The sequence below is a fragment of the Mobula hypostoma genome, chromosome 1 (assembly GCF_963921235.1).
Source record: "Mobula hypostoma chromosome 1, sMobHyp1.1, whole genome shotgun sequence".
NCBI lineage: Eukaryota > Metazoa > Chordata > Chondrichthyes > Myliobatiformes > Myliobatidae > Mobula > Mobula hypostoma.
Window position 1 is genome coordinate 133,339,489 of NC_086097.1, and position 24,460 is coordinate 133,363,948.

The 24,460-nt window shown below is 38.6% G+C and overlaps 1 protein-coding gene across 3 annotated transcripts in view; it reads right to left on the reverse strand.

Moving 5' to 3' along the window:
• The window catches only part of LOC134350557 (zinc finger protein 236-like), a 160,240-nt gene that overhangs the window by 49,130 nt on the left and 86,650 nt on the right, over positions 1-24,460 (reverse strand). For all 3 annotated transcript variants that reach the window (XM_063055924.1, XM_063055915.1, XM_063055904.1), the window contains exons 12-17: positions 22,313-22,466; positions 18,131-18,391; positions 15,419-15,705; positions 13,069-13,170; positions 3,985-4,136; positions 1,636-1,739 (exon numbers count right to left, since the gene is read on the reverse strand). In XM_063055924.1, coding sequence (XP_062911994.1) covers positions 1,636-1,739; positions 3,985-4,136; positions 13,069-13,170; positions 15,419-15,705; positions 18,131-18,391; positions 22,313-22,466 — 1,060 coding nt within the window. The remainder of the gene's footprint in view (positions 1-1,635; positions 1,740-3,984; positions 4,137-13,068; positions 13,171-15,418; positions 15,706-18,130; positions 18,392-22,312; positions 22,467-24,460) is intronic.

Consider the following 24,460-nt stretch of genomic DNA (forward strand, 5'->3'; position numbering starts at 1 on the left):
AGTTTGGCAGCACAGACATCAGGCTCTGTATTGAGCAAATATGAGTTGGCTTGCTTTTGAGAATAATGTGGGAAAACTCAGCAAGAGCTTTCTATTGGGATTCATAAGTTGCATTCTAGCTTGGGAGAATCTGGTCTCCATGCCCTCAGATGGAGACTCTGACAAGAGAGGTGTCCAACAGCACATCCAAACATAGATTAAAAATACGTATAAACACATATGTGACCAGTACTAAGGAACAAATATACACTGCACCACAATAACTGTAGTATAATTTTTTTGCCAAGTTTACACTACAGAATTCACATCTAGTTCATTTACTGTTTCCATTCACTGCAACACCAATTTGAATGGAGACAGACAGAAATCCCAAACTTAGAAGTAGGAATTCTGGGCACTGCTTTGGCCTGTCTTTGACATCCTTTCTAGTTCTAGGAGTGGGATGACTAGAACATTTAAAGTGGTTGTGGTACTAACTGCCTTTCCTGTGGTACAGTTTAGGCTGCATCTGGAATATTGTATATAATTCTGGTCACCCCATTATAAGAAGGATATCCTGGCTTGGGAGAGGGTGCAGAAGAGCTTTATCAGATATTGTCTAGACTAGAAGGTATAAGCTATAATGAGAGGGTGGACAAACTTGGGTTGTTTTCTGTGGAGCAGCAAAGGCAGAGGGGAGATCTGATAGAGGTTTATAAGATTATGAGAGGCACGGGTAAAACTGACAGGTATCACCTTTCCCAAGGCTGAAATGTCTAATACTAGAGGGCATGCATTTAAGGTCGGGGGGGGCGGGCAGGTAATTTCCAATGAGATGTGAGGGGCAAGTTTTTTTTTAAATATACACATACGGAGTGTGGTGCCTGGGGTGGTGGCAGAGGCAGAAACATTAGAGACCTTTAAGAGATATTTAGATAGGCATTTGAATGTGAGGAAATAGGAAGGTCATGGACATTGTGTAGACAGAAGAGGTTAGTTTAGTTGGCCATTTGATTACTAATTTAATTGGTTCGGCACAACATTGTGGGGCAAAAGGCCTCTTCCTGTGCTGTACTGTTTCATGTCCCACTTTCATGAACTAGTAAAGGGCATGTTCTGCTGAGAACATGCACCAGACAGATTCACTGCTGTTGCTAAGAGCACCACACATCTATAGTGGACAAATGCTGACGAGGACGCAAGTTTCATGGGTCTTTAATTAAAATATTTCCCATCTGTCCTCTCCTCATCTACTATTTCAAGCATTTATAACATGAAATTCTAAATTTTCTTGAGTAATGCAGCATAATTTTTTACGTCCATCAAACAGGGCAGAAATGAAAAATGTTTTGAGTTCTGCAACAACCCAGTACTACCTCAACTAGAATTGTGGGTAATATCCTATCTCAGATCCAGGAGATTCTGGCCCAAGATTGTTACCATGAAGCAAGGTCTGAAGTTAATGACAACATTCATAGGATGATATGGCCAGAATCTTATTGGTCAATAGAAAACATATGCCTGGCATCTCTACTGGCCAGAAAGAAGGGGCTTTTTTGAGATCAGTAGATATACAAAAAGTGAGAATGTGTAATAGATGCCAGTGAGGAAGTGTCCAGCATAGTGGAACACATATAACTTCTCACTATATCCAACCTGTATGTTCTTCTGACTTGGTCCTCATTATCAGAATGGAATGCTGAACGATGGCTTTGAAGTTGCAATGTTCCTGGTGACGGCTCATGTAATAGCCGAGTGGCCTGAAGAATGCACGGAAAAGCACAGAGAAATTTAATAGATAAAGAAAATTAATTGAATCATATCATTGAATAGGAAAATATTGAATTACACCCATAACAAGACAAATATTGCAGAAATACAGTACAGGGGACATTCAGCCTTTCCACAAGGAATAATTTTATTTAAAGGTATGCACAATATTCTATGCAGCACACACAAATTGCTGGAGCAACTCAGCAGGTTAGGCAGCATCTATGAAAATAAATCAACAGTCAATGAAACGTTTCTACCTGTAACATCAGGACCAGAAAGGAGAGGGGAAGAGCCAGAATAAGGTGGTGGTGGGGGGCGGAGGGGGTGGAAGAGAAGGAATACAAGCTCGAAGGTGATAGGTGAAGCCAGGTGGCTGGGGGAGAGGAGATGAAATAAGGAGCTAGGAGGTAATATATAGAAAAGGTACAGGGCTGGAGAGAGAGGAATCTGGTAAGATGACTGGGAAAAAGGAAAGAGGTGGGGGAAACACCATGGGTAGGTAACAGGTGAAGAGAAGAGAGTTCTGAGGGGAGTTTAAGGGGAGTCAGTGTTCCCATTTCTGACATGATGGCCCATTTCTGACATGATGGCCCATTGCCTTCTCTATGATGAGGCCACTCTCAGACCAAAGTAGCAACAACTCATATTTTGCCAGAGTAACCTCCAACCTGATGACATGTACATCAGTTTCTCCATCTTCCGGTAATTTTTACCCCTCCCCTTCTTCAATTGCCCACCCTACCCCCCCCACCTTTACACCACCTCCCCCCAGTGCCACTCCTCCTTCCCTTTCTCCTCTATTTCTCCATAGATTGCAATAAATATCTATCTATCTATCTAAATGCTGAAAGAAACAATGGGGCCATCCATGACATATAGCAGAAGTTCTGCATTCGCAGAGCTCTTAGCATTGTCAAGGACCCCTTCCTCCATCCCACAATCTCTTTGACTTCTTACCATGAGGAAGAAGGTTCTGTAGTATAAGAATGATTGCTAGGCTAGGTGACAGCTTCTTCCACCAGGCTGTGAGACTTCTGAACACCCTGCTACCACCCAGTACATATTACATATGACAGTGCCAGTAGTATTATACTGTTCCATATTTAACAATATATCATATACATACTTTATATCAACTTGTACATCTACAGAATTTTCTTTTTATCTATTAATATCATTGCGTTAATCTTACTTTACATGCGGTATGTAACATATGCACTGTGTTTTGTACCTTGGTCCCTGCAGAATGTTGCTTCATTTAGTTGTTTACATGTGTAAAGTTAAATGACAATAAACTTAAACTTGAACCTATCTTTCTATTCTTTTGTTCAGGATTTTCTTGCTCGAGCAAATTAATTCTTAACTACTTAATAAATCTTTTTAACATATCAGTCAGATCACCCCTCAATCATCTGTTATCCAGTAGAAAAAAAAAGAGTAAAGATTACGTAACTTAAACGTAATTTAAACCCTTCAAGTCGGAGAACTTCCAGCCCTTCAAACAAGGAGTAGTGGATTCCACCCAGTATATCACATGCACACCCCCCCCCCCCACGACTAGCAGTATCTGCAGGAGGTGTTACCTCAAGAAGGCAACATCCATCATCAAGGATCCCCACCATTTGAGCCATGCCATCTTTTTACAGCTACCATCAGGCAAGAGGTATTGAAGCCTCACACCATCAGATTCATGAACAGCTACTTCCCTTCAACTACTTGGTTCTTGAACTAACTGGTAAAATTCTAATTACTACAGTTCAGCAAAGCTATAGCCACTTTGATCACTGCATCAAATTGGACTTCGCTATTTTTAGAACTGTGTTCTTTCTTGTAAAATTTCTGTATAATTTATGTTTATGTTTTTCTGTGAATGCTGCTCATCTGATGCTCTATGCCTGTGTTGCTGTTACAAATAATTTTGTCATTACATTGGTGCATACATGTACATGTATGAAGTTTGATTGACATGCTTCAATGCCCTGTTCAATCTTGGCCTATTATGTCAGGATACATAAAAAACATCCAATCCAGTATCAGTAAAACATTCTGGTTTGGCACAGCTGTTCCTTCAGATCTTTTGTGGGACAATTTTATGGCTCAGCTTGTATCTCCTTCTAATCCTTGTACCATGTGCAAAATTAAAGATTTCAAACCTTCATAATTCTATATGCAAAGATTAAACAAGAGCAGTACAAGGAATATAGCTTAAAAGTTCACTTGTTTAATACTCACCACATTGATACTGTCTGTGGTAGGGACCTGAAGCAGGCTCTGCTGGTGGTAACTGGGGGTTAGAGCTTGTGACTCCAAACTACTGGAATCCTGTAATTGTTGTACTGTGGTAAATTGACTCTGCTGGCCAAAGCTATCTGTGATGGTGAAACCTAACAGAAAGGGTAATAAGTTCATCAACTTGCAATCACACAAATTTATACTTAAATGACAAGAAAGACCTATCAACTTATTGCTCAAATGCAAGTGGACTTCTAAATCCTCTTAGATTGAATCTAGATTAGTCACAATTGGACTGTCAAGAAGTAAATGATTCTAGTGTCACAGAGGTCACAAATCGCAACAGAAGAATAATGTATTTATAACTATAATCCAGTCCCCAAATCTTAGTTCTGTGACACAAGAGACTGAAGAGCCTGGAATCAAGAGCAACAGACAAAGAGCTGGAGGGATTCAGTGGGTCAAGCAGCATCTATGGAGAGAAATGCACAGTCGATATTTCAAGTAGAGACCCTTCCCAAAATGATGACTATTCATTTTCCTCCATAGATACTGCCTGACCTGTAGAGTTCCTCCTAGCCCCCTAGTGTGCTGCCCAAACCATAGTTTATACACTTGGAAATTAATTCATGCTTTTGTTCTCAGTTTGAAATTTAACTCTATTGTCTTGTGCAACTCACCATCAACTGCCTGGAATTCCTTCCCTAAACCTCTGCCTTCTTTTGCAACCTTTACTGAAGCCTCCTCTTCTGGTTACACCAGATTGTCACCTGCTGTGGCTCTGTGTCACATTTTGTTTGCTGTACAGTTTGCCGGGACATTTTAAACCACTATACAAATGCAAATTACCATTCATAAATTAATCTTAGAGACTATTTAGGGAGTGGCACTCTGTTTTGAAAATAATCTCTTAGATGGGGATTAATAAAATCTCCAACTCAGCACACACAAATTTAGAGACACAACAATGCAAAAATGTAGCACAATGGAACAGAGGATCATGCTTATTGATCCCTGAATGCTTTGGAGAGAGGTGAATTAAATAAATACCAGTCTTTATAATTGCCTTCATTGGCCTAACTATAGAGTACAGGAGCAGGATAGACCATGCTAGGACTGTCACCGCTGGAATATAATTTACAGTTCTGGTTAGCAGGATGTAACATCACTAGAGAGGCCACAAAAGAGATTTAGGAATTGTGAGGATTAATGAATTATTCTTATATATAGCTATAACTATAATATAGAGGTAGTTTGTGGTGAAGATAAAGAAATTGATTCCTTAATATAAGTCCTATGCTTCCAGTGAATACAAATGCCCTTCAGTATAAAAACACATGCAGCAGCAACAAAGAATTAAAAACTCAAATAATATGATAACATCAACAACAATAAAAAGGTAATGTGGTACACTCCACTGGTTCTGACTGATAAGCCTGCTTTTAATTCTCATATTGCACAGGTTAAGCTTACACTACTCCTGGCAGGTTTCATTAGCAGCATGAGAATTGATAAATCCTTACCTCATTGGGAACATTAACGTTCTTACAAACCTAGGTTTGTCTGGAGGTGTTAATGTTGTTAAAAAGATCAACATCAGGATTAGACAGAGTAACATAATAGGTTATGCAGTTCTACAGGTCTCTGGCATTCAGCTTCACCTAACACTGTCTAATCATTTGTTCCTCTTAAGTTGATACAGCTTCCCATTAACTGAGCATGGTTAGTTACTGGTTCAGACAACTCATTCCTGTGCACAGTACTGCATAACTTCAACCATTTATTTGGTACTCATTTAAAAATACACACCCAGTGGCTACTTTATTAGATACTTCCTGTACTTACCTAATGAAGTGGTCACTGAGTGTATGTTTGTGGTCTTCTGCTGCTGTAGCCCATTCACTTCCAGATTTAAGGTGCATTCAGAGATGTTCTTCTGCACACCACAATCGTAATGTGTGGTTATTTGAATTACTGTTGCCTTCCTGTCATCTTCAATCACTCTAGCCATTCTCCTGACCTCTCTCATTAGCAAGGTGTTTTTGCCCACAGAACTGCTGCTCACTATATTTTTTTTTGGTTGTTTATCACACTATTCTTTGTAAACTCCCAGAGAATGCTGTGGATGAAAATCTGAGATGCTCGAATCACTGTCTGGCACCAGCAATCATTCCACACTCAAAGCCATTTAGATCACATTTCTTTCCCATTCTGATGTTTGGTCTGAACAACAACTGAACCCCTTGAGCCTGTCTGCATGTTTCTATGCATTGAATTGCTGCCACTCAGTTGGTTGATTACATATCTGAATTAACAATGTGTACACAATAGTGGCCACTGAGTGTATAGTGCACGAAAAACTCAACAGTTAGTAAGAAAGAGAAGTGCCAATTTATAGAGAAATTACACTGACATGCAAAACAATTATAGTAGTGAAGGACTTCAATTTACCCAATATTAAGTGATACTATACAGAGAGGATGGCATTATTAAAAGCACCCAGAGAGTATGTTGAGCAAGTGTGTAGATAGTCCTTCTATAGAAGGGGCAATATCAAATTCAATCTTAGGGAACTCAACCAGGCGAATGATTGAAGCTTCAATGGGAGCACATTTTGAAAACAGTGACTATAACTAAGTTTTAAGATGGCTATGGAAAGGGACAAGGGCACCTCAAGAACTAAGTACCTGAACTGATGAAAGCTCAGGGTCAAATGTGCTCCCATAATGGCAAAATCTGCAGAGTGTAGATGCAAGGAACTATGAATGTCAAAGGATGAAAGGGCTGGATAAATAAGAAAAAAAAGAATCACATGGTGGACACAAGAAACTGACTACAGGAAGTATTTTAGTAGTAAAATGAAATAATTAGGAATAGCTTCCTTCCCTCAGCCATCAGATTTCTGAACGGACAATGAACTCACCCATGAACACTACTATACTTTTTTTTTTGTTTTCTTTTTGCACTACTTAATAAAAAAACAAATAATATATATTTATGTATTGCACTGTACAACGGCCACAAAAACAAAAAATTTCACAACATATGTCAGTAATACTGAACCCAAAAAAATTGAGTGCAAAGACCAAGAAAAATCCCAAAGCATTTTCCAAGAGTATATACGGTGCCCATAAAAAAGTATTTACCCCCTATGAAGTTTTCATGTCTTATTGTCTTACAACATTGAATCACAATGGATTTAATTTGGCTTTTATTGACCGTGAACAACAGAAAGTGAACTTTGTGTCAAAAGTGAAAACAGATCTCTACAAAGTGACCTAAATTAATTAGAAATATATAAAAAAAATTGATTGCATAAGTATTCACCCTCTTCAAGTCAGTATTTAGTCAGGACCATTTTCTAAAACTTAATATAAGAAATTTTTGTTTCAGTGAACAGGAATTTATTCTTCACCAATAGATGACTGGAAATGCTTATTTCCAATACTGGATATTGTTATCTCATTCTGTGCTGCTTGCAGTGCTCTTCACAGTGTGGTGTTTACCAGGATACTGACTCACCAGCAGTTGGACCTTCCAGATACAGGTGTATTTTTACCATAATCAAATAAAACACCTTGACTGCACACAGGTGATCTCCAGTTAACTAATTATGTGATTTCTAAAACAAATTGGATCAATTATTTTGTGTTTTATATTTGTAATTAATTTAGATCACTTTGTAGAGATGTTTTCACTTTAACATAAAAGACTTCTTTCTGTTGATCAGTGTCAAAAAAGCCAAATTAAATTCACAGTGATTCAATAAAATATGAAAACTTCCAAGGGGTTAAATTTTCATTTTAAAGGCGCTGTATATTGAGGGCATGAAGGTAGCCAGGGAAGAAGATAGGGCTCATGAAGAAGCAAACAGGCAACTTGTGGGTGGAGGCAGCAAATGTAGATGAGGCTTCAAATCAGAGGTTCCCAAACTTTTTTGGTTATCACCCCCATGACTTTCAGACCACATCCCCAGTGCCACCCCCTTCCTTTTCCAGCCATTACATAAAAACTATAAAGAATTTTGATTTACAATGCATTGTGAAAGATAATAGGAACTGCAAATTCAAAGCAGTGACAAATAATTGCAAAAATATATTCAAGTCTATTTAAAGCTACAAATACAATTATTTCATTACAGTAAAAACAATTTTAGAGTGTATATTAGTACTTCAGCTATTTACTTCATTGCTTTTTCACCTTTCATTGAGATGGACGGGCTTGGTGCAGTGATATCACTTTCTCAACATCTGGCTGAATGTCACTCAGAAGGAATATCAGATCTCCAAGTTCAGTCATTTGCAGTCTGTTTCATTGCTTTGAAAAAGGTTAGGCCACTGCAGTGAAATCATGCTTCACAAAATATGATGTTCAAAGACAATAGAGAACATCTTGACCTCCCCCACACAGCGCAGGATAGTGTTCAGAAATTTCTTTCTGCAAGCAAATGTCTTGATATGATTTTCTGAACCTTGGCTTCAGCTCAAAGTCATTTTGTAGCGAGATCAGTTCTTCCTCCATCCTCCTGTTAATTCCTCATTGCAAGTGTTTAGAAATTGATTACACAATCTGGAATATTGTTCAAGAGAAGATCTTGAAATCTCTCTGACATGTCTTTATGCAGCTCACCCAGGTGGACACGGCATACCTGAAGATCACCATTTAGTATTCTTCTTTTCTCCTTCAACTAAGTGAGGCTCAGTAATTGGAAAATGTCACGACGGCCGAAGTTGCACTTAAAAAGAGTTAACTCGGATAGAAATGCAGAGATGACTGATTTGACTTTGATAAAATTCATTTTATTTTCTTGCAATTGAGGATGGATTTCATTAAACTTTGCAAATAATTCTGACAAATAAGCAATGTCATGCCTAAGCAACGCAGACAAAATGCTGGAAGAACTCAGCAGGCCAGGCAGCACCTACAGAAATGAATAAGCAGTCGACATTTCAGGCTGAAACACTTCACCAAAACTGTTCTCTGGATTTCCAGCATCTGCAGAATCTCCTGTTAAAGTTATGTCTAGTATTCTGGAGTTGATTACTGAATGAAGCATTCAAGTCCTCAAAGAATTTTATCATAGTTTCAAAATGTGCATATTAGTATCTCAGTTTCCTTTTGAGAGCCATCTGACTTCTCTGTGCAACAAGCATTCAATATGTTCATCATTCTCAATACAAAGCTCTGAAAATAATCAAGAATTGAGAGCATACACTTGACTTTACTTACCGCTGTAATAACAATATTTAATGATCACCTAGTTATTTTTTTGACAAGATGTTGTCTGTGAATTACACAGTGAAAGTAAAATATGTTGAATACAGCTTTTTGTAAAGAAAGAAATAACCCCACAGTGGCATTCTGTATTTGGTGGCCCATCTGTTGCACAAGTAAGAATGTTGGTGAGCAGATTATCCTACTCTTTGAAAAATTGCTCAACAACCCAAAATAACTCCCCTTCATATCTGTTTCTAGTCTCTTTGCAAATAACAACTCTTGAACCATGCTTTCAATCTTTTATGAAGTGATCATAACCAAGAAACAAAGATTCGTTGTCTGGCAAAGTTGACTCATCTAACTGCAGAGTAAATTCTGTTGGCCAAAGTATGTTGCACAATATATCTTCCACATTCTCAGACATTCACCTAGTCGTCTTTGAATATAGCTGTCTCTGGGTGGAATTGCTTTAATTGTTTCATCTGGTGACTTACGCAAAACTGTACTCAGAACCTCCATTATTGCTGGCAAAGTTAGCTCTTCTCCAATCGTATGGGGATTTCCAGATTTAGCAATGAACAATGAAATGCTGGATGAAGCACGCAAACCATCACTGTTCTGTTGTAAAGTACTGGACACATACACTGGGGAGTTTTTTTTTTCCCATTTCTGAAAGCTTTCACGAAATGACTGAAAATCAGCCAAGTTGTGTTTGCTTTATCAGAGCAGAGTGTATTCTCTTCAAACGTTCAAGGAGCTTGGATGCTTTCATTGTCTCATTTGAAAAAAACTTTTTCCACACAGACACACTGGCTGCTATTGGTTGCCTGGTTTTATTTATAAATCCATATTTCATATACTCCACACTATACTGTCTACTTGTTATGACATCATAGCTCAGGCATTCCCATTCTTCTTTAAAAAACTGCTCGAGTTCTGTCAGATTGCATGGGGATCATGTGTGAATGGCCCTTTTCAAGTCCAACCACAAATTATCAATCAGATTGAGGTCTGACTTGGCCACTCCAGGACATGAACATTGCTGTTTTTAAGCCATGCCGAGGTAGCTTTGGCTTTATGCTTGGGGTCATTGTCTTAATGGAAAACAAATCTTTCCCAAATCACAGTTCTCTTGCAGATTGCATCAGGTTTTCCTCCAGAATTTCCTTGTATTGTGCTGTATTCATTTTACCCTCTACCTTCACAAGCCTTCCAGGTCCTGCAGCAGTAAAGCATTCCCACAGCATGATGCTGCCAGCAGTAGAGATGGTGTGCTTATGATGATGTGCAGTTGTCGGCATATGCTAAACATAGCGTTTAGTCTAATGGCCAAAAAGCTCATTTTTGGTTTTATCAGACTATAGAACCTTCTTCCAGCTGACTTCAGAGTCTCCCACATGCCTTCCAGCAAACTCAAACCAAGATTTTATGTGAGTTTTTTTCAACAGTGGCTTTCTCTCTCCCATAAAGCTGCAACTGGTAAAGCAACCGGGTAACAGTTATTGTATCTGCAGACTCTCTCATTTCAGCCACTGAAGCTTGTGACTGCTCCAGAGTTGTCATATGTCTCTTGGTGGCCTCTGTTACTAGTCCCCTTCTTGTATGGTCACTCAATTTTTGAGGACGGCCTGCTCTAGGCATACTTACAGCTGTGCTATATTCTATTTCTTGATGATTGACTTAACTGTACTCCAAGGGATATTCAGTGACTTGGAAATTTTCTTGTATCCATCTCCTGACTTGGGCTTTTCAATAATGTTTTTCGCAGAGTTGCTTGGAGTGTTATTTTGTCTTCATGGTGTAGTTTTTGGCCAGGATACTGACTCACCAGCAGTTGGACCTTCCAGATACAGGTGTACTTTTAATACAATCAATTGAAGCATGTTCACTGCACACAGGTATCCAAAAACAGATCTGCATTTAACTAATTTTGTGACTTCTAAAACCAATTGGCTGCACCAGTGATGATTTGATGTGTCATATTAAAGGGGTGAATACTTACACAATTAGTTATTTTGAGTTTTATATTTGTAATTAAATTAGATCACTTTGGTTCACTTTGACACAAAAGAGTCATTTTATATTGATCAATGTCAAAAAAACCAAATTAATCCACTGTGATTCAATGTTGTAAACAACAAAACATGAAAACTTCCAAGGGGAATGAATACTTTTTATAGGTACTGTATATACCTGCCTACATGCCTCTTTCACATTGCCAGTGTATATGCTTCTATCACCTCCCCAGTGGCATGCACCAGGTACCCGCTGCTCTGTGTAAAAAAAAACTTGCCTTGCAAATCTCTTTTAAAGTTTCGCCAATTCATCTTAAATCCAATTCTTTCAGTACTTGATATTTCTACCTAAGGAGAGAGACTGACCACCTAACCTGTCTATGCATTACTTGCAGACCCCAGTCAGTTCAGATTGGGAACCACATCCCATACACAATCTCCAGCTAGGTGCTCCATGAGGCTGTGTGCTTAGCCTTCTGCTCTATTTGCTTTGTACTTATTATTGTGAGGCGAAGCACAGCTCCAATGTATATTTAAGTTTGCTAACAACACCAGTATTGGCCAAATCAAAAGTGAGTAAGAAGTTGTTGTTTTGGAACTACTCAGCCAATTTCAGCAAGACCAAGGACCTGATTATTGACTTCAGGAGGTTGAAACCAGAGTCCTATGGGCCAGTCCTCATTAGGGGATTAGAAGTGGAGAAGGTCAGCAACTTTAAGTTCCTTAGTGTTATCATTTCAGAGGATCTGTCCTGGATCCAGCACATATACAAAGAAAGGATGCATCGCCTCTACTTGCTTAGAAGATTGTGAAGTTTCAGCATGTCATTCTATTCCTAAGATTCTCCTCTAATACTTTCCCTACTGCTAGGCAAGTTAGACACACTGGCCTATAATTGACACCAGGAACCTTACTCACATACATTATTGATTGGATAATGAATGCAGGAGGTATGATTAGCAAGTTTGTAAATGACAAGAATATTGGCAGTGTCATTAACAGTGCGAATAGTCACAGGCTACAAGATTATGTTAATTAGTTGGTAAACTGGGCAGAGAAATAGCAGATGGAATTCTATTCCACTAAATGCAATGTGATGCATTCGGAGGGCATGCACGATGAACAGTAGGACTTCAGAACGCATTGAGGAACAGAGCAACATGGTGCACAACTCCATGAGGTGGTGAAGAAATGATATTTCCTTTCGTCAGCTGCACCACAGAATACAAGAATAGGGAGGTTATGGCACAACTTTATAAAACATTGGCCAGGCCACAGCTGGAGGACTGGTCATCACACTACAGGAAAGATGTCACTGTGCTTGAGGGAGTTAAAAAGGAGATTTACCAGGATGTTTTCTGGGATGGAGTGTTTCAATTATAAGAAAAGAACGGACAAGATGGGTTTGTTTTCATGAAGTGGAGGAGACTAAGGGGCACCAATAAGAGGTATATGAAATTGTGAAGGGGATAGATGAGTTAGATAGGCAGAAATTTTGCCCAAAGCAAAGACATCTAAAACTAGCCGGCATTCAATTTTATATTAAGACCAAGAGGTTAAGAGGAGACCCCAGGAAGATCAGATTTTTTTTTTTACCCACAGGGTGGCTGGAATCTGGAACACAACTTCTCAGTACGAGATGAAGGTAGGTATTTGCAGATTTAGAAATAGTTATTTTGAAATGGGATCAGAATAAATGAGTACTTAATGATTAGAGCGCACATAGTGGGCCATGTGTGGTATGACACTCTGACCTCAAGGAAAACAGTGCAAATTTAATTACTTGAAAGAAGTAGAGTAACTGACAATCATAACATCTCAAAATAGTTTCTTTTTCAGAAAAGAGTACAACCTTGCGTTAGGCTCTGTTGGTCAAAGGCCTGCTGTGTTATAGCTTGCTGATCAAACTGACTGATATTCTGTTGCAAGGTATGATGCGTTGTCACAAAGGAATCTGTTGTAAGAAAATAAAGGAAACAAGAAATTTAAACAAAGTTACAAGACAGACTAAAATAAATACATACACTGAAGTGCTTGCAAAGAAGCAAGTTATTTGACCCAATAGCCCTCACCTCCAGTTGTTTCATTGCATCTCCTACATTTCACAATATTAGCAGATCCATCTATTCCTTAATCCATCATGTGCTTATTGAACTCCCTCTTAAATGTTACTAGCCACTGCTATTCCACATTCTTGGCAAAAGAAAATAATTATATTGGGCACTTAGAAACAAATAAGTTAATACTGTCAAACATCATAAGACTTTTAATCCTCCAAAGACTACAGCTATAAAGGACTGGCATCATGCACTTCATCTGTAAGAAATTGCCAATATTCCAGCCACCAGAGATTTACAGTAAATTTGAATTGAATCAGAAAGATACATACCCTCCTGGATAAGAGGATGTCAAGGTAGTCAGAGTATAGTTCTCAATGAATTGACTTAAAAGACTTAGCATTCTGATTACTAATAGTTTTTTCTACACAATGCCTGTTGTGCATTTAATATTTCAGTAATATTTGAGTAATATTGTAAATATATTGTTTAATTAAGCATCCTTGCTTGTTTACATATTTCACTCTAGGTTATATGTTAAGGTACGTGAATGGCATACATCATAATGCCACGTCATAAGTGGGTGCCTCACTAAAGTAAAACTAAACATACATGAGTTATCCCTGGCTTGTGTTATTTTTCTTTCAATTAGTTTTATTTTTTGGAGTTACAAGAGTGCCAGTGAATTTGTTTTCATTAGTGTCTTCAGCTCCATCTACTGGTATGAATCAAAAATAAATTCTACTCAAAATGAAAATATTGTGAGTGAAAGATAGAAATGAAACAGAAGAAAATTTTTATTTTACACTAATTATAATCCTGAAACTCAATGCTTGTAGGAATGGTGGAAATAAGTATACATCCTTGTCATTTTGAATTTTCTAAGCACATACAGATCCTCCCCAGCTAACATACACCCAACTTATGTACAGTATATTCCATACAAATGAACAGGCATTTGCGAAACTGGTGGGATGGATTTGCTGGGTGTGGCAGGGATGCAGGCATCAGCTGCCAATTGGGAACTCAGCTTGCAGCAATTTTTCTGACATACAAACTCTCCAGCTTATGAACAGTTCTTAGGAACTGAACCTTGCCAGAATCTGGAGAAGACCTATAAAGCAAGAAGAGCATGTATCATTCAGCTTTGCCTCACTTTAATTCTGCTACTTCATAGAATCTGACATTCATAAGCAGAGCTCTCTCCCAAATATATAAAAAATGCACACAGTGAAAATCTGAAACAGAAGCAATCTGGTCAGGCAGCATGGAAACAGGGGATGATTTATTTCAGATCAAAGATCCTTTGTCAGATTTTGGTGGTGGAGGAAGAATACAAAGGAAAAGGGGAAGCTCAGATATGACGAGGCCAAAGTGGCTTCCATAATAAACAGTTTATGAATCCATCTGGCTGACATGCTAATGAAATGAAAAAACAAACAAAAGGGACATGCAAAAGACTGTGAAATGCAGGTCAGAGCCATGGGAACTGTCCAGCAGATCAAAAGTTGTTTCTGGAAAAGGTAAAACTGAAATGATACTGCAGATGGATAACCATCAGCAGAAATGGCTATTTTTGGGGGCGACACAGTAGCATAGTGGTTAGCACAACACTTCACAATACAGACAAATGGATCCAATTCCCATCACTGCCTGTAGGGAGTTTGTACATTCTCCCCATGATGGCGTGGGTTTCCTCCGGGTGCTCCAGTTTCCTCACACAGTCCAAAAACATACCAGCTGGTAGGTTATTTTGTCATTGTAAATTATCCACTGATTAGGCTAGGATTAAATTGGGGGATTGCTGGGTAGTGTGGCTCGAAGGCCAGAAGGGCCTACACAGGGCTGAATCTCAGTAAGTAGATACTTCGACAGAGTCTGAAAGGCTGCAATGTGCCCGGACAGGTGAGCAGCTGCTCCTCAGGTCTACAGTGGGCAGTTGAAGTAGTGCGGGAGGCCACACCCAGGTTACATTGGAAGATTTAAAGAAGCAAGTTTTGTGGATCTCCTATTAAGTTGGAAGTCAGGATCACAATGCCCCTAATTGAGAAAAGTAAAAAAGTGTTATTTCTATATTTCTAATAATAAATGTTTCATAAAAAAGAATAGCAAGTGTAAACTATTGTGTAGCTTTCCAAACCTTACCTTCATCCTGGACAAGCTGCTGATCTGTAAGCTGTTGGCCAAGTGCACTTTGCTGAGGTCCCACAACTTGCTCCTGACTCAGGCCGAGCATGGTCTGCTGGTCAGCACTGATGGTTGAAGGCTGCTGCAGTTCAGTTGCCTGAATCTGAACTTGTGCCTGCCCAGTGGATGGGTCATTCTGCTGTTCCATGGATTCAACCAAGCCATTGTCATCCAGGGGTGTTGCCTGCTGTTGCTGCTGCTGTTGCTGCTGTTGTTGCTGCTGTATCTGTTGTGCAAGTTCATACCTGTATATAGAAAAATAATCTACGTAAGTGGTGCAAGATTGGAAATAACTATTTGATATCTGTACACTTGATTTGCTTTCCTATAGTTATGGTCCTAGACTATACCAGACTATGAATTTATAGATTACATACTCTCTCTAGCAAGGAAGAAAACCTCCCATTTCTAAATCTGACTGGTAATTCCAGAATGTTATATACGATTCAGGGGGCAATTAGAGATGGGAAATAACTGTTGCCTTGTTGAACACATTTTAAGCTTTTCCTTCATCGCTGTAGCTTTAACTGTGTGAAATCTTATTAATGTCAATCATTTTCATTCAGTTGAGTGTGTCTCTCTCTCTGTGATGGGATCTCCATGTCAGGCCAGATTAGAACATATTACCTCAAACTATATAATAAATTATTTGCAGGCTCTCATTGTTCAGTGAGTAGCATTTTCACCCAAACAAGGAATTATGGGTTCATATCCCAAGTTTGAGATCTGGGTTACCATTCCAATGCAACAGTGAAGAATTGTTGCAATATTACTAATGTTACAGATGCTGTTTGAGGTGGGATATCGCTGTGAAGTGAAGAAAGGCTCAAGTGAATACATAGAATGCAATATTTCATTATTAATTCACAGTAGAATAATAAAGTTCCCCTCTATCTTCTGTGAACCCTGAATCCTCTAGAAACCAGGTAATATGCCCGTCTCATTGCTGGTTTGGGGCCTGAATGCATGCATATTGGATCCAATACACTGTTAAGCTCATAAATAGATTTTCTTTCATCACTTCAACTGAAGGTGGCAAAATATATTTGTTCTCAACTATTCAGATGTTTCCTGTTGCTTGTTAACAGTACAGACTCCAGATTATGTAGAGTAAACACACTTAAGCTTACACTGCACTAAAATGAAAGCATTCATTCATTGCTATTATAATAGCTTGAGTAATACAAGCTTTGTTAGCTCTTACTCAAGCAAACAATTGCTTCAAAGTCATGATAATTTTCTAAAACTTAATGCAAGAAATTTTTGTTTTAGTCAACAGGAATTTATTCTTCACCAATAGCTGACTGGAAATGCTTATTTCTAATACTGGATATTGGTATATCATTCTCTGCATGATACTATTGAGGATACAGAAAGTTAATTCCAACAACCAGCCTTGTTAAGCTCAAGAGAAGAGTAAGAGGGAGGCAGTGATGATACAACCCATGCTATTGAAAAAGGATCTATTGCTCAACCAAAAATCAATACCTGTACCCAGCTGGAAGCCCAAGAAGAGTTAATTCACCCATGCAACTTCTCAGTTGCCTTTCTAATATACATACTTCTTCACATGGGACCTGTTACCCAATAATGCAAATCAGGGCATGCTGTATTCATAGGGCCTCAGCTCCATCATCCTCTGGGGTTAAGCAGGATGCTGTCAGAACCATCATACAGCTGAAGCTTGAACTAAAGACGCCATTTCAAATAAGCTTTCCAAAACTTCATGCAGGAAAGGCTGCAGTAGTGTTTCTCCAGGAACAAGTAAGGCATAGACTCGCTTGTCCCAGACTTCTTCCATTTGTGAATGCCTCAGAATCCTTGAGCTCATTGGATAAAATATGAACCCCCCCCCACCCATCCCTTAGGTTCAACCTTTCTATTATCATGACACCTCCCTGAAGGAGTAGCACAGAATCAGAAGTCTTCAGAACACTTCACTGGAAAAAGAATGTAAAAAGCAAATAGGAGTCTGCCTGCTAGAACATTAAGATCAACCCTGACCTTCTGTATTAAATTCACTTTCTCATCTGAATCCTACCAACCCCAGTACTGATCACCTTCAGTGACTGGTCATGTACAGCTCTCTAGAATAGAGAATACTGAATACTCACAATTCACCTGTTTAATGGTCTCCTAATACTCATCTCCAATCACTGGAAACAGCCCTCGGCACCTAGCCCCTCACTTCAAAAATCAGCTCTTCTTCTCCACACTTGACAAAAATTACTTACAATAAAATTATACTGAATCATCTAAAAGCTGTGGTGGTAGAGTATTTAAAGTTATTAAAAATAAATGAAAACATCTAAGAAAGAGTTGGCAATAAAGGTAAAAAACAGGTCTAAAGTCACCGAATCATGACAACTTAAAAGACCATTCAGATCACTGTTTATGGTGTTAGTAGAACATTAAAGAGGCAAAGGATCATACAAATATTTAATTGAATTTGCATTTGATGGTCACAATATAGAGTTAAGTTTCTATAGTATGTCAGTTATTCACTATTTTATTAAGTGCTTACCAAAATTCACGCTTTTTCTTAAAAACTTGTGATCCCTTACTTTCAGTAAAAAAAAGGTGCAAACTCTTGCAGTCAAAGGTCTACTGATGCAGAATGTTAAAGAAGCCCCAAATGAATGCATATGAAGTAACATCAGAAGCTCTTACCTATGTGTTTTCATATGCTTTTTACAATTCATGGAAGTCTTGAAAGTTTTCTGACAATAGGGGCACATGAAGGGGCGCACCTCACTGTGGGTGGACATGTGCCTCTTCAGGCTGCCATTGGTGGTGAAAGTTCCATCACAAATCAAACATTTGTAGGCCTTCAGACCAGAATGTGTCCGGATGTGTGATTTAAGGACCCCAGATGAAACAAAGGCTCTGCCACATTGTGAACATTTGAATGGTTTCTCGCCTGTGTGAGACCTGAAATGAGAACAAACCAGCTGACTACACCCATTAAAACAATTTTACTACAGTATTCAAAAGTAGCAAATCTTAATTTTTCCTCCTTTATTTTATCATTTGTGATAGTAAGCACGGAACACAAGATAGTTATCAGTTAATTCCAACTGGGAATTCAGGAGGACTATCTTTACCCTGAGAGTGGGTTAGAATGTGGAATTTGCTACCATTTGCAAGAGTTTAGATGCCAACCTAAATGAATGAAATCTAGATAAGGACGCTAATGGGAAAGAAACAGAAGGAGGACTGATAGGATTATATCAAAATAGAGTGGAAAGGGGCTCATGTGGGCCATAAAACACAGTCATTCGGTAGAGGGTGTAAATTCAAAGTAGTTTTACAAGATAATAATACAAGGGAGATGTGCATAGAGTTATCATGTTTCAAGTGAACAATGCTTTTCTCAGACCTTTAAGGTGCTTTCTTGCTCAGAAGCCAAAGTCTGAACAGAAGATCTCTGGTGGAGTTTCCATTTTGGGTGCAACTTGCAATCAGACAAAAAAAACTTTATACTGGTTGCAATAACTTTCCGAAGTACATTTGTCAGCTTTTTACTCCAACACATTTACATAATCACGACAAAATCCACCAAGTTTTAAATTGTAATTCTTTTGGTTTCCCATTTTAAAAAGATCCTAAATACAGGGTGCTGACCTTATCCAATTTTATTTGTGCAACTGAATATACATTCATTACAATAGTATATTTATTCAAGAGTTTAATCCATCACAAATAACCAGATTTAAAACAGAAACAAAAATTACTTGTAATAAAATTACACAGCATTATGTAATAACTGTGCTAGTACATACCAATTCAGTTTCAAAATTATTAAAAAGAAATGAAAGCATCTAAGAAAGAGAGGACAATAAAAGTACAAAAAAAGAGAAGGTTGAATTCATTGGTTCATTACAACATAGGAGGTCATTCCAACCACAAATCTGTGTTGGCTTCAGTAGAACATTTATAGAGAAGAAAATTAAAGGATCAAGCAAATATTAAAAAACTGAAATTGCATTTGATAGCCATGGCTGTAGAGTTAAACTTCTATAAAAACTAAATTTTTATTTGATAGACATGGATGTAAAGTTAAGTTTCTATAGCATCTCTTTTCAAAAGTCATTTAGCCTTTTATCTAGTACTTGCCAGAATGACTCCCTTTTATTATTTGAAATTTTGGAAGCAAGACTTTAGAAATGTAATGATTAATTTGTAACAAGAGCATGAAGCAGAGTGCTCTACATAACACTGAGTGCAAGATTCAAGACTGCTTAATGTACACAAGAATAAAAGAGAACAAAATAATTGTTAGTCTGGATCCAATGCAGCACAAAAAAACAACACAGTAAGAAAAAGAACACAATAATTAAAAAATACCATAAATATACAAGATATAAAGTGAAAAAGAAGATTGGTAGCTCGGTCGCAAACATTTCATCACCAGTCACGGTGATATCATTAGTGCGCATTGAGTGCTGTTTCTGTCACGTGCTCACATTTATATTGATCTGTCCTGCTGTTCTGATTGGCTGGCTGCCGCCCTGGCAGCTAGTCTCTGCTGGGTCCGGGCAAACAGGACAACTGAGTGATCTCTGCTAGCCTGTATCCCTGGTTATCAGTCATTGTGAACATTGGTTCCTTGGGTGTCCGTGGCTCACCCCTCAGCCCCGATCCTGCAGACTTATAGGTTCATAAATTGCATCCAGTTCAATATACTTGTCAATAGCTTTTTGTTGAGAACTAAGCTTCTAAAAATTCTCTTGATTTCTAGTACTCTGCTTCTGCCAGGATTTTTTTCCTCCAAAGTATTCACATGCAATGGCTATCTAAAAAACTTCATCAGAAGGTGTTTCATCCAGAGAAACAACTCCTACTGAATAGACAAGAAAGAGGCTAACCCTACCATCCATCAGGAATATTTCCAAAATGACAGCAGGACTGCTCCAACCACAGGGAACGATGGTAGCATACAAACCCAGCATAACAATCAGAATGCTGGTCTTGAGATCCGAAGATCCAACTGCCCACATGGAGAGAACAAATGCAACATACCAAATTCAATGTGGAGACTACCCCAAACACTATATAGGACAGACGAACAGAAACCTATCCACAAGACTACATGAACATATGCTCACCATAAAACATAATCCTCTGTCATTCATCTCAGTACATGAAGAGCAAGGAGGACACAAGTTCATCTGAGAAACTGCACAAAACCTGGCAGAAGCACAAAACAAGGAATCTGGAGAATTCTTAGAAGCTAAGTTCTCAACGGAAGACTCTATTAATAAGCACTTTGAACTAGACACAACTTATGAACCTATGCATCTGCGGGATTGGGGCTGAGGGGTGAGCTGCGAACACCCAAGGAACCAATGTTCAAAATGCCTGATAACCAGGGATACAGGTCAGCAGAGATCACTTACTATGTGGTTGGCCAGTACCCAGCAGAGTCTAGCAGCCAGCACAGCAGCCAACTAATCAGAACAACGACGTCAGACCATACAAAAGTGAGTACTCAGCAGAAACTACACTCAATTGCACAATGATGATGTCATCTCGAATGGTGAAAAAACGTTTGCGACTAAACTCCAGGCTCGGTGAACAACCCTACAGACACAGATACATTAAGATAGCTTATTAACATAGATTGATTGTATGTCCATAAAGTGATGCTAGGCACACGAGAGTCTGTTCATAAAATGATAGCGTAGTGGTGGTGGGGTACAGTAGTAGGTTGAGGTATTGATCAGCCTTACTGCTTGGGGAAAGTAACTGTTTTTGAGTCTAGTGGTCTTGACATGAATGCTACGTAGCCTCCTCCCTGAAGGGAGTTGGATAAAGAGTTCATGATATTGCCGGTCTTTTACCAGCATGCTTCTGTATACATGTCCTCGATGGCAGGTAGGCTGGTGCCAGTGATGCTTTGGGCAGTTTGGACTACCTGTTGGAGAGCTTTCCTGTCCAGCACAGTGCAGTGTCTGTACTCTGCAGCGACGTAGCTTGTTAGGGTGCTCTGTACTGCACGTCTGCAGAAGATCATGAATATTGACATGCATAGTCCAGCTCTCTTCAGCTTCCTCAGAAAGTAGAAGTGTTTGCGAGTTTTCTTGATTGTGTAGGATGTGTTCCCTGACCAGAAGAGGTTATGCAAGATGTGCTTTCCCCAGTTGTTTGAAACTGGTCACAGTTTCCATTGCTGTGCCGCCGATATAAAGAAGGATGTGAGTGGTACGAGTTCTCCTGAAGTCGATGACCATCTCTCTCATCTTGTTGACACTGAGAAAGAGGTTATTTGCCAGACACCATACCTCGAACTCTTCTATCTCCTCATTGTTGTTGCTGATGAACCCCAGTATTGTTGTGTCATCAGCATACTTGACAAGGTGATTACTCAGGTATTTAGCCATGCAGTCTTATCTGAGTAGCGTGTACAGCAGTTGGTTCAGCACACAGCCCTGGGGGGCTCCCATGTTATTGATGATGGAGAGGAAAGAGTGATTGTGCATCTGATGTCTAGTGGTGAGGAAGTCCAACACCCAGTTGCAGTGGTGTATTTAGATAACTTCAAGTACAAATGTAGTAACATTTCTACCTTTATCATAAAAATCAGAATTAAAAACTTTCAAAGAAGGATTGAATATATACACACACACACACACACACACACACACACACACAGGAAATAATTTCATGGCTTTGAGGAAGACCTTAAGAATAGTTTTATTGAATAACTCTTCTAAAGAACAAGTATAGTCATACTGGAATGACTGCACTAAATTTAAAAATATAATCTATATTGGTGTCAGCAATATAAAGTGTAAGCACAGCTTCTGGATCAACAAAACACTTCAAACAAGCAAAAGTTACCACTCCTACCTGATGTGTTGTTTAAGATGACTAGACTTTTTAAATCCTTTGTTGCAATAAGCACATCTGTATGGCCTATCCCCACCCAGTCCATCAGTTATGATGCCATTGGCCAGATAATGACTGTACAATTGGCTATTCCGTGGTGTTTGTTGGATGAGGCCTACGGTGAAAAAAGTGGTGTTTAAGTAAAATTAATTTTCATACATTTTGAAAGCTAGTTATATATTCATAGCACCTTTTCAGACTCAAAGCAAAAAAGCAACAACAAAAACACTTAAGAAATCAAAATGATGTTACTAGTACACAACAGGTGCTCAATATGCTATGTAATTAACATTTAGCCATTATATCAAATTCCCAGTACTCTTTGGTGGATCCCACAGTACAAGCATTACGAGCAAACATCCACCTAATTACACACTTATGATGCAGCAAAACAGCATTTTGTAAAAGCATTAAGTAGAAGCAAAACAAGGAGTACAAGATGAACAATTATAGTATTGGGCAAATTCTACTTCAATACAGCGAACAATCTTGTATTCCAACTGAATTTTCAAAGGGAGAATTCGATATTAATGGCTTAGTGCAAAGTAATGATGTCTAAACTGAAAGAGCTCCCTCTACTGTGATAATTCAATTTACATCAGCCACACACTGCACATTCATGGTTTTGTACTGTTTAGTTAAAACTCAGGTTCCTGCCCAATTTAAAATTAAATTTCAAAAACTATACCAGAAGTACCCTGCAAGTTATGGAAGAGGAGCTAATTTGGGTGGGAAACAAATAGCAAAAAAAACATTTTATTCAACTGAATAATAAAAGCTACACTTTTTCTTCTCTGAGAAGAGATTCTGCCCAAAAACATTATCTTCTCCTTTTCCCAGGCATCAAGAAATTGACTGCACAGTTCTCCCAGTTTCTGCTTACATTTAAGATCTTTTGCATCTTAATTATCCAAATTTATCTCAGTTGAGCCTTATAACTGAACAAGAATTCAAAGCTCATTAAATCTGGTCCATCCAGGCACCAGAAGTGAAACAAGAAGTCAAAGTCTACCCGCATTCAAGGTATGCAGGTGGTCAGCTCATCCAGATATCACATCCATACTTAAGGATAAAATGCCTCTCAGAAAGAAGTATATTGAGGGGGGATGGGGCAAAGAAAACTTAAAATAGGGAAGCACTGAAAATATAGGGAAGCACAGAAAGTCACACAAAAGAGCTCAAAGAGGCTTTTGAAAGTAGCAAAGGAAGTGACAAAGAAAAGTTTCGCTCAAAGATCTTCAGTAAGTAAGAACAGCAAAGGAACAAGGGTTGTGAGAACAAAGAGGATCACCAGGGATCGAGAAGCCGCCTGGACAGGTAAGCTACTGTTTCTGTACTATCTGCGACTCTATGATCTGATTACGTCAATATATGTGAAGGGCGAAGTGGCCTGCACCTATTTTTTTAAAACAGGCTAATGACAAACAAAATGGCTAAGTAATTAGGCAGACTGCCTTGGAGTGTGCAGTCTTAAGTGTTCTGCACTATTTAGATACTAGTGGGTTGTAGCAAAATAAATTACACAAAATTCACCTCACAAGCCTCCCAAAAGATTGGATTAGATAACCCTAGCTGTGACCAGCAACTCTAAAGAGAACTGCCTGCACGTACCCAAACTCAGATACAAGCCCTGTTGTTAAGACCAGGACATATTAAGTGACAGATGCTAGTGCATCACATTCTCAATTCCACTGCTAATCTCCATATGGAGACCAATAACACAGCCCCGTTCAACTCTTTCATCCCAGCCAGGTAGATCTGACATAGGATCAGATTTCACTGGGGTTTACTGGTGAAGAGCAAGGTTATTTAGTTTTTCATTTAATTTGTTTCAACGTTTCCACTTATTTCTTAGTTTAAAGGATTTAAAACTAAATTAATACATTTAAAAAATTAAAACTAAACTGATATTAATTTGTATGAAATTGAATAATATTTAATGTGCAGCAAGCTTAATTTTCAGCTATCTCTGAATATCAGAAATGTTTAACAACTATTGCAAAAACCCTGAAAGATTTGACACAAGAGAAACCTCTAACTTTCTCTCATCTCAATGAATCCTGTGAGCAGGATCTCAGTAAAATGTCTCCTCATTACCAAGGTCTTGCT